The 10,666-nt window shown below is 32.9% G+C and overlaps 1 protein-coding gene across 1 annotated transcript; it reads right to left on the bottom strand.

Annotated features, from left to right (window-relative positions):
* Positions 1-1,646: 1,646 nt before the first annotated feature.
* LOC142855445 (natural killer cells antigen CD94-like) lies at positions 1,647-8,814 on the bottom strand. Its single transcript, XM_075981939.1, has 7 exons — positions 8,748-8,814; positions 6,652-6,745; positions 6,306-6,389; positions 5,259-5,366; positions 4,526-4,677; positions 2,505-2,611; positions 1,647-1,972 (listed from the first exon to the last, which is right to left on the bottom strand). Exons 2-7 carry the CDS (start codon positions 6,734-6,736, stop codon positions 1,843-1,845), a joined length of 666 nt encoding a protein of 221 aa, XP_075838054.1. The 5' UTR covers positions 6,737-6,745; positions 8,748-8,814; the 3' UTR covers positions 1,647-1,842.
* Between the last annotated feature and the right edge of the window lie 1,852 nt (positions 8,815-10,666).

The following is a 10,666-nucleotide window of genomic DNA, read 5'->3' as shown; positions in this document are numbered from 1 at the left end:
GGGGGGAGGGGAATGGGGAGGGGGAGGGAAGTGGGGGGAGGGAGCGATGTGTGGAAGGAATTCTTATCCAAAGCCTAGGTTAACATCCTTAGACTCAACTTTTGGTCACCAGATAGAGCTCTAGTTTTCTCTGGCATGGCTCAGGAGAAGGCAAATAGCACAGACATCTATTGAATTTACTTCCTATCTCTTTCTAGTTCTTGGAATCTCTTCTCAGATATTAAAGGCATAAAAAGCTACAATTAATAAATTGGGGGGAGGATATAGGTAATTGGTGTAGGAGGTCCTTCTGTTTGCGTGTTGCTTTCATTGGTTGAACAAAGAGACTGCCTTGGCCTTTTGTTAGGGCAGAACTTAGGTGGGTGGAGTAGACAGAACTGAATGCTGGGAAGAAGGGCAGTGTTGCAGATGCCATGAAGCTCCTGCGTGAGACTGACTCTGGTTAGAATATTTCTCAGTAAGCCATGACCTCATGGTGATACACAGATTATTAGAAATGGGTTGAATCAAGATGTGAGATTTAACCAATAAGAGGTTAGAACTAATGGGCCATGCAGTGTTTAAATTAATACAGTTTCTGTGTGATTATTTTGGGTGTAAGCTAGCCAGGCAACCAGGATAGAACAAGAGGCCCCACATTGTTTAATAAACTCTATTTGAACTTAAAACTATTGAAAAGTTTTAAAATTGCAAATCATTTTGTTCAAACAATAATTTACAGAGACACACATGAACTACTTAAACAAATGCCACAAGTCATGCTTAACACCATAAATAAATAAGTAACTACTAATTTGAATATGGAAAGATACCTCTTTTGGAAAATATTTGTTTAAACAAACAAAATTTATTAACAACACACTGGTGATGAAAATATGAAGAATCAAGTATTGCTGAAAATTATAGTTGGGAGAATGATACAGGCACAACCAATGTGGATATTATTAAATATCTGACAAAATATAAAAAATTGACACAGAAGTTACAGTAGCCGAGGTTTATTATGGAAATATTCTCCATGCTACATAAAACTGTGTAAAGTTTCACTCACTCCAGGTCTTATGCAATAGTAATTCTAGAGTAAGCTGAAATACCAATTGTGAAGTACATTTAGTCACATCTCTTTCTAGCACAATACTCACAGATGCTTCTAAAAAGTCAACATTTCCTTTAGGTCTTGACAAAAAAATAACATTCTTCAATGTCCAAATATTGAAAAGCACACTTGTAGTCAGGAATTCAGGAGGCCCAGGGTGAGAGAGTCACCACTAACTTCATTATTCTGTTCTATGTGAGTTCCAGACCAACCATAGCTGCATAGTGAGGCATCATATGAAACCCAAACTCCCCATAAGTGAAAAATCCTAGACCATAGTTTAAGCATTTGCATCATTTGCTTTATAGGTAGAAAGCATTTCCATATGATATCCTTGAAATGATATCCATAATCTAGTTGTTTGAGTCGGAGAGTTGTTGGAAACCAAGGAAAGAATAAGTGATTTTACAGTTCAATTTTGCTTTCTTTTGTATTTTAAACAATGCAAATCTATCACTCATCCACTGAACTAAATTTGTCTAGATGATTAGGAGAAATAGACACAAGATCTTTCACCCAAAAAAGTGTTTCCTATTTTTCAGTTTATTGATTTTTGCCATATATATATGTACTTCTTGAGTTTATTTCATGTACTGCCTAAAAATCTTTGCTTTATCATTTCAAGAGAATAAGGCTTTCTAAATCATGAAGAGTTTACTGATTTGGGTCAATATTCTAAACTCTTTGATTTTATTTTACTAACAGTAGTTAGGAAAAAACAGAAAAATATGATTTTACCAATTTTTTTAAATAACAAGGGAGGGAAAGTTCTTTTCACAAATGTAACGGAAATATCGACTACACACACCAGAACTGAGGGCCATGGGCTTGAGGTATCCACATTCTTCAGATGTTGAATGTGTTGTGAAAAAATGCCTGAATCAAAAAAAATTAAGACTAGTCATTCATTAAGCATAACTTTTATTATCACAATATAAAAATATTCATGTGTGATTATTCCAGTGTACATCACAACATTCTTAGATAAAACTGCTAAATGATAAGGCCTCATGTGGGGGTTTAAAAACATTTTCTTAATGGAAGAGTTAGAGAGATGGCCCAGCAGATAAGAGCACTGTCTCAATTCCCCACACCCACTTGGCTGCTTCTCTGTAATTCCAGTTCCAGAGAATCCAATATCACCTTCTGGACTCCGAGTGCATCAGACATGCACATGGTACACAGACATATGTGAATCATGTATACACATTTAAAAAAAATAAAATAACAAATAGAAAAATAAGAAACCTGGAAAAATTCATTCTTTACTCTGATTAATTAGGTCTTTAGCTTTCCATGAGGTTCCATGCATAAAAAGCTATAGTAGTGAACTAATATGATCTATTTTACCAGGGTCTTCTCTTATAGTGAAACATTTGTTAAGGAAGTATATGAAATAAAAACTCACAAGTCTGAAGAAACTTTAGTGCCTTTCTGGTTCACCCACTGGAATTGTCTTTCTTTTTTACGTAATCCAACCCAATAGCTGTAATTCAATCGTGACTGAATAAAGTTCTGTGGAAAAATTAGAATTTTAGTATTCCTTATAGTATCAAGAATGCCATTTAAGATATTACACATAAGGTTCAAAGTTCAGCTATGCCACATTTAGAATTTCTCAGTATCAAAAGACACTTTAAAAAAGCATGTTAAAACAAGTCTCAGATTTGTAGTTGTTTAAAGGACAAATAAAGACATCTTATAAGTCAATGAAGGAATAAATCCCATATAAAGAAAGCATATATAGGTCAGTACACACAGACATGTTAATGGCAGTTCAAACATTCATGTTAAAGCTGTAACAATTTCCAATAATTCACCTCATGTGATATGGGAATAATGAGAAGAGAAGTTCTGTGGGTAATGAGATCAGAAGATTATATTTACTACTGTTATTGATATCATATTGAAGAGTACTGGGAAATATGAAAAATTTTACATGCTCCATTATTCAAGTTGTACTCCTATAGTTATATATGAAAAATAGAAGACATATTGAACAATATTTCACAGAAGATAAGTCCAAGGGTGTTGAAGCAAAAGCGAATGACTATGACTAGCTAAAGAAAAAAAAACCTGCATCCATCCATGTCATGATGTCTTATGTCACGTGAAACAAGAAACTTTAGGAAGTTTTAAACTAGAAGTCATTTATAATAAGAAAATTAATTACCTTGCATTTTCCTTATGTGTAAATGTAAATTATAGAATTGATTAAATGTAGATCATAGAATCTGTCTGAAGATTTTATGTGCTAAAATAGTGATTTTATATTCATAATTCTCTTTCCAAGTCATATATATTGTTCACTTCAAGTTTTTTCATATATATGTATGACAGTTAATCACTTTTATTTATCTTCTTTTCCTCTCTGTACTTCTGTCTTTCTTTCCATGTGTTTGTATCTATGATTGTATCTCTCTCTCACAAACACACATGCATGCATGCACACACACACACATACACACACATAGACACACACACCCCTAAAGTAAATCTTTGAAATAAATTTATTGAAAATTAGTTATCTGTAAATTATGCAAAATTATGTAAATGTCTTCATAGTAAAACAATATTCCAATTTCTAACAAACTCATTTACAATAGAGGTTCAAAGATGTATATAAACTATAAATTGGTCGTTGTATTTCTTTGTCTTCAACTTTTACTTCTTTATGAAATATCTACTTTAATAAAATAATTATATATTAGCAAACACAGTGGTATTGTATACACCCTGCCTAAAATCTATTAGAAACAACATTTCTAAAAGTAAATATTAAAATGGACTTTAGTGTTTAACTGAACTGTTCAAAATAAATCTACAAAATATGCTACAGTGACCCTTTTCTTCTTAAATTTTGGGAATAATGGCAAGTGTCATATACAAACAACAGAAAAACTTATGTCATTCTGAGTTATGAGTAAAACAAAAATTATTTCAGAGGAATAATTCTATCATCATCCTCATATATTCTGTCTTTATTTTAAATTCCGTTTCTCCCATGTCCAATGATAAGGACTCATGTTCCATCTTAGAAGTAAATTATTTTTCCCAATACTGATGATAGAACAGAACTTAAAAATAATTGCTTCTTTTGGACTGCTCATATCAACAAAGACAGCTTTTCTCACTAGCTTTTCATTCACAATAAATGGTCTGCTCTGGCTAAATTCTGAAGATGCAATACAAATGATGTGGCTCAGAATTATCCCATGGCACCCTCACCAGGGCTATTTCTCATGATATAAAAATTTTCTTCTAGGTATTTTTTATGTCTCTGCCCTTTTCTTTGCACATAAATATGTACTAACATACACATGTGCTTCTGTTCAGTAGGCAAAATACTATAGAAGGAACATAAATGATTTTTCCAGCTCAAGATATATGAACTTCCCCAGAAACACTCCAGGAACCCACTCCCTGCACCTGCTCCTCTCTGTTGTCAATCGTAGCCAGGTGAGAACCCAGGAGTCTGCAGGATGCCTCACTCTCATCCCATGTCTTTTCTTCTTCTGAAAAGTAGTAACAGTTTTCTCCACAACATGACCATCTTCCTTGACATGTGTAATAGCCTTTTTCTGAAAATAAAAGCAACTATTATCCTCAGACTCCTTTCAAGACATGGACTTTTGGTGCTTCATTTTTGGCTCCAACGACTAATTGAACTCTAAAGAGCAACTGCTTTCACTAAAAATAGCTCTTCTGCTCAATTTTATAGGAAAGAATATTGTGAACACAGAAACTGTCTGTGACAGATACAGGGCTTTGTTATAGTTGCACTGACAAATCCTGACTTTTCAAGGAGAAAGACACCAGCATTAAACACTTCTATCTGCAAGAAGAGATTCATCAAAATGAATATTGGGAGTGGCATTGATATAAAAGACTTTCCATTAAGTAAATAAAACTACAGTGTACACCCACATTAAAAAATGTATAAAATGTTCAATAAATTCAAGGTGAAAACCCATAGCAACTCCTTCTATGAAGGCCAAAAGTTTAATCAACTATAAGAAAACAGACTTGGTGAGGAGAAGTGAATAAAGCTCAATTCCTGTCAAAGTTCAATGTGAAAATTTAAAATTACAATCTGAAATGAGACAGAAACATAAATGTCTTTAAAAGTATGTCAGCTCCTAGTTCAGGTTTTGATGCATACCTGTAGTTGGCGGTAGAGTTGAAGGACCCGCTTCATCGACTGAAGAGACAGCAGTTTTATTTGCATCTTTTCCATGTTGAAATTTGAAGTTAGAAGTGCACTGAAAAACTAAGTCCATGCGATGAGATTAGAACTACAAATGGTGATAAGTCTCCAGAATTCAATTAATGGTAATTGTAAATAGTAGATGGCATTGATCAAAGAACAGTAGAAAAGCAGAATTTTTTTAAAATGCTAGAATATAAAATAGATTTTTAAACACAGCTGTTTATAACTTGCAACACACTACTTTTAAAGTATTTAACATATTTATAAAACAAAAGTTCAACTGAAAAGAAAAATTTGTTTAAACAGAATCCATGCTTTGTATCTTCAAATAAGGCTTTGAAGTTTATTATTCCATTTAATGTTTACATGTGTAATTTAAAGGGTCTGGCTTTATATTTCAATTTATAATGGCTTCTTTGAAAATGGATGGAGAAAATCAAACACATTTTTAAGTGCAAACAGAAGGCCAAGTCTCTGTAAGGAATCATTATTTCAGTTTTGATGAGAGGTTTTAGTGGTTAAGAGCATGTACTGCTCTTGCAGAGGACCCAATTTTGATTCCCAGCACTCACATCAGATAGCTAACAACTCACTGAACCTCCAGCTGTGGCAGATCTGAGGCCCTCTCCTAGCTTTGACAAGCTTTTCACTCCTATGCATTTGCTCCCTCCACACAGATACAAGTATTTCCAACTCACTGATTGTAAGCAAACTGGTTCATACAAAAGTTATTGTATGTATTAAACTGCTTTATATTTACACATGGTATTTCTGTGTAATTAGAGCAGTATAGTGTTTTATGTGACATAAAAGTAGAAATATAAAATACTAATAAAGTCTTTATCACCATCCTCATTATCTTTAATACACATAATCACTAGGATGTTTATAGAATGTCAAAATTTACAAAGGCTCAGCAGTTGTAACGTTGTTTCTTATCTCATCGTTACCTATGAGTGTGTGTATGTGTGTGTGTATGTATGTATAAAACATACTCACATGCATATCCTAAGACTGCATTTGACATTGTAAGACAAATACATACTGCTCCCAGGATCACAGCAGTCATGTGCCATTGATTGTCTACATAAGATAAAAAGGCAAGATACATAACAAGCTTAGGAAGCCTTATAATTAGAGCAGATGGATATTTATGCTTGAGGTTAAAATTAAGATCAGTCCACTCACTGGCTATTTACCCTGTAATAAATTTTAAAATAATAAAAAGAACCAGACATGTGACATATATAACATCAAATATAAATTCACGTAAGTAATATGAATTTATGTTTTTCATATTTGGTATTGTATTTTCAGCACATATACAAAAGCAGAGAAATGTTACCTTCATTTTTCTTAACTGGCTGTTTTTTGTCTTTACTCCTAAGGGATAATGTCAGCTCTGCGTGTGTCCTTCTTTCCTCACTCATTTCCGATGGCTGCAAGCAGGAGCACAGCAAACACCCTTACCAGTGTTTCACAAGGTAGAAGTAGAATTAATCCAATTAACAATGGGAACATGAATCATGAAGTAATAGAGAGCTGAATAACAAGAAGGATGATCTGGAAAAAGTGAATTTCTCCATGAATGTAAGTTGATGTGGGATCCCCTCTGTGTGCTGTGATTGCCATTAATGAATAAAGAAACTGCTTTGGCCTGGACATAACTTAGGTAGGCGGGGGAAGCTAAATGGAGGAGGAGAATTTCTTTTCTGTTTCAATAAAAAGGAAATCTTTAACCTTAACATAGCAAAACTACATATAACAGAACAGGTATCAAGCAAGAACTATAGTTACAATATTTATATCTACTTTATCTTTTATCATAACTAAGGAAAACCAAAACTATAACTATAAATTTTTCAACTCCATCAAAGACCCCAAAATAATATGTTACTTAAGTAAACAAGAAATGCATTGTGAACAACTAGAAAGGTATAAAATAAGCTTCATTCCCCAGAAAGCAAGAAAAGAATCTGAATTAATAGGAAAACATTTCTTCTGAGTTAATTACTACTAATAAGAAAAACAAATATACCCTTCTTCCCAGATAGGAGCATGTATTCAAAAAAATATTGACAGATGACTCTAAAGCCAGGTTATCAGAGCTAGAGGTACAGGCTTGGAAACACAGAGCTCTAGAGGCAGAGCCATAATGCTTCTAGAAAACAAAATGGGTCAAGAAAAACAAAGATGTGCCAATCTTTTGAACTTTAATTTCTTTAAAACTTTATCTACTAAAATAATAAGCAATTTGCAGGTTAAGAAAAAGAGGTGCTGGGGATTTCGCTTGGTGGTAAGAATTTGGCTAGCATTTGAAATCTGGGTTAGATCCCCAGAAAAAATTCTTAAATTCCCTAAGAAATGATTAAATCTTGCTGCATTCATTTTAATGTATTTTAATGTACCTCAAAAAGTCATATTTAGAATACTGTTTATAATGGAGAAATATTCTTATTGAAAAGAAAGAGTATTAAATTAAAACCATATATATATATATATTAAAATGGGAAAATAAATTCATAAAACAAAGTAAAAGAAGCAGAAAATAGCCAAATTATTGGTTTATAAAATGTACACTTGTTGGTTTTATCTATGTGTTTTATTTCTAAAGCTTTTACTTAAATAAATACAATGTTAATTTGCTATATTTAATGAATTTTCACATATGGTCTCAAAATATTTAGGTGCATTTTGACATAACTAATTCAAAATAACTCACTGAGAAAAATGGGATAATTAGTGATTTAAGCAGACAAAGCTTCTTTCCCCATACAAAAGCTTCAGGTGATTCTGAAGATAGAGTCAACAAACTGTTCATGAGAAAACATGACTCTTGAATGCTTAAAATATATTACTAGGTAACTTTGTGATTTTTTTTAGAATTTGAAGTAAATTGATTTAAATAATTACCAAAAGTAGTAAAATGTGTTGCTTTTATGTTAAATTATAAAGTGTATATTATTTAAGTACATCTAACTTTCTGGTTATTGTTTTATATTAGTTGGTTAGCAGACAATCTATAAATATGTAAGTGCATCAGCAAGATACCCAAACACTTCCTATTACAATTAATTTCAGTTTATAGAAATAGCCTTTCGGATAAGTCACTGCAGATCAGCTAGGTAGTATTCTGTGGAGAAAATGATGCCTATTTAGAATTTCTACAAAGTGCATAAATATTTTCCAAAATACTCAATAAATTGAAAAATAATCTTCATGTTACACAGTGAATAAGTTTTAAATACACTCTCATTTTGGTCCAGTCTGGCCTTCACCTCTGTGACGAAGCTAACACCGGATTTGAATGGGCAGCTCAGGTCAGTTTTCTCCCTGCAACAACTCAAAGCCCTCTGAACTTTCTGCCCAGCTTCCTATGGCATTTTTCTTTATCCCTCTGTCCCAGATAGTGGGCGAGCACAACCCCAGCCCCACACTCACAGACTCTGATGTCACCTGGGTCAATTTTCTTTGGTTTTCACCAGCTGGAGAGCAAGGCTGGTCTGGCTGCTAGCTGAGACCTATGGATACCTGGCTCTACTAGCTTTTTACCTCCACAGTGACATGGGGAGGAGCCTGCTGATAGAGTCAAGGGACGCTAGGAGCTGATAGTGGAGGCCTGTATATGATGTCACTCTGTTCCCATATCAAAACGTCTCACTGAAGTGTCAGCATCACATTTTCCACCAATTTCAGTGTCAGGCTTGGGTAAAAATATAAACCTATAAATGTCAGAAAACATTAATTTCCTAAAAATTTGAATTTATTGAGTCTGAGAAAGGTATAATCTTAGAATTCGATGAACTTGGGAAATAGTTAACAACCGAATTTTACAAATGACTAAAACTAAAGATAGTGGTACAAACCCGTTTTCTGCCTGGAGTGGTTTATGTATTTTTCTAAAATTGAAAAACTCTGCAAGAGCTTCTGATTTCAGTAAAAACATAAATATCAAAGAGTGTGTAAGCTCTAGCCAGTACTTTTCACCATGCTGAGCAAGCCAGATTATTTAATCAATTGTAGCAAATATCAGAGCAGACAGAACTGAACAAGTGTTGAATATTAACGTTACTTGGAATTAACTAGGAAAATGCTTTAGAGATTTCCAGCTTCTAAGATAGACTTGTGTTTGGCTTAGTCTATTTTTGTTTGTTTGTGTTGTCCCCTTCCCTTTGTATAAAAACTAATTGATTCTTTTTAGGCAGTGGATTTCCAACAAAGTAACAATGATAAAGAAGCACAGTAGAATTTTTCTAGGCAGGTGGAGTGTCTCTTAAAGGTGGGCACGGGTTTCTAGACACTGTTAAACGCCATACTCTGTGCTCACAGGTATTGATTACTCTGTGAATGATGTCAAACTCAGTCTGTGACTGCCAAGATGTGTCATTGAACAGACGCATATTTAACAGCATTCTTTTTAATATATATTAAAATATATGTAAATATATATTAAGATATATATATATATTAAAAATATGTAATATGTCTGTGAGAATGTATGCTACATACATGCAGTTTATAAGGAGGCCAGAAGAGGATATCGGATTCTCTGAACTAGAGTTATGGGAGACTTTGAGTCATCTGGTTTAATTACTGAGAATCAAACTCGGGTCTTCTGCAAAAAGAGCAGTAATTCTTACCTGCTGAACCACCTCTCAAGCCCCTTAATAGCAAAGAGAGAATTGATTTTACATTTAGCATATAAATAATTGCAATAATACACCGTTTCTATGTTTCTTAAAGTTAGTTCATCTTATGTCTATGATTTTTAGCATTATCAAGTCATCTGATGCATAGAATATGTACCTGTACATGATTATATATATATATATATATATATATATATATGGATGGATTATGTATAAATATATTCAATTCTTATTTCTTAGGGTTTTAATAATAAGCTACTGTTTTATTAAATTAAAATAAACATAAAGTATTTTAAAACATCTAACAAATTATGGAACTAAACTTTTTACTAATAATATTTATTGTGAGTAAAATACAATATTATCACCAGAGTATATATTGATTATAAGCCCATGTTAACTAAAACTATTTCCTTTCTTTAAAACAAATACGCACCGACATACACACACACATGTACCCAAAATATCTGTTCATTTCTGTGCTTCTTTGAATGTTTCATTAATAAACTCTTCTGTATATTAACTTTCATTTTTCTTTTAAAGACATGTATGTTTGACTATTTTACATCTACCTAAATTTTAGTCCAAATTAAAATAAAAGTGTAAATGAAATTGAATGAAATTATGACAAGGTTGTTAAAGTCAACTGCTAGATGAAAACCAATGAAAAGATACATGAGACATGAATGAATAAGTAAGGAGGGCAGATAT

Source organism: Microtus pennsylvanicus, chromosome 8 (assembly GCF_037038515.1).
Source record: "Microtus pennsylvanicus isolate mMicPen1 chromosome 8, mMicPen1.hap1, whole genome shotgun sequence".
NCBI classification, from domain to species: domain Eukaryota; kingdom Metazoa; phylum Chordata; class Mammalia; order Rodentia; family Cricetidae; genus Microtus; species Microtus pennsylvanicus.
The sequence above is the reverse complement of the archived record's forward strand: the minus strand, read 5'-3'. Positions and strand labels throughout refer to the sequence as shown.

What these genes read in the sequence shown, in the direction of transcription:
- LOC142855445 (XM_075981939.1), bottom strand. Translation starts at nt 6,736, where the DNA reads ATGAGTGAGGAAAGAAGGACACACGCAGAGCTGACATTATCCCTTAGG. An exon ending in AACTCTACCGCCAACTACAG is followed by an intron (nt 4,678 to 5,258) that starts GTATGCATCAAA and finishes TTTTATTTTCAG; the next exon opens with AAAAAGGCTATTACACATGT. An exon ending in TTGACAACAGAGAGGAGCAG is followed by an intron (nt 2,612 to 4,525) that starts GTGCAGGGAGTG and finishes ATTTTTCCACAG; the next exon opens with AACTTTATTCAGTCACGATT.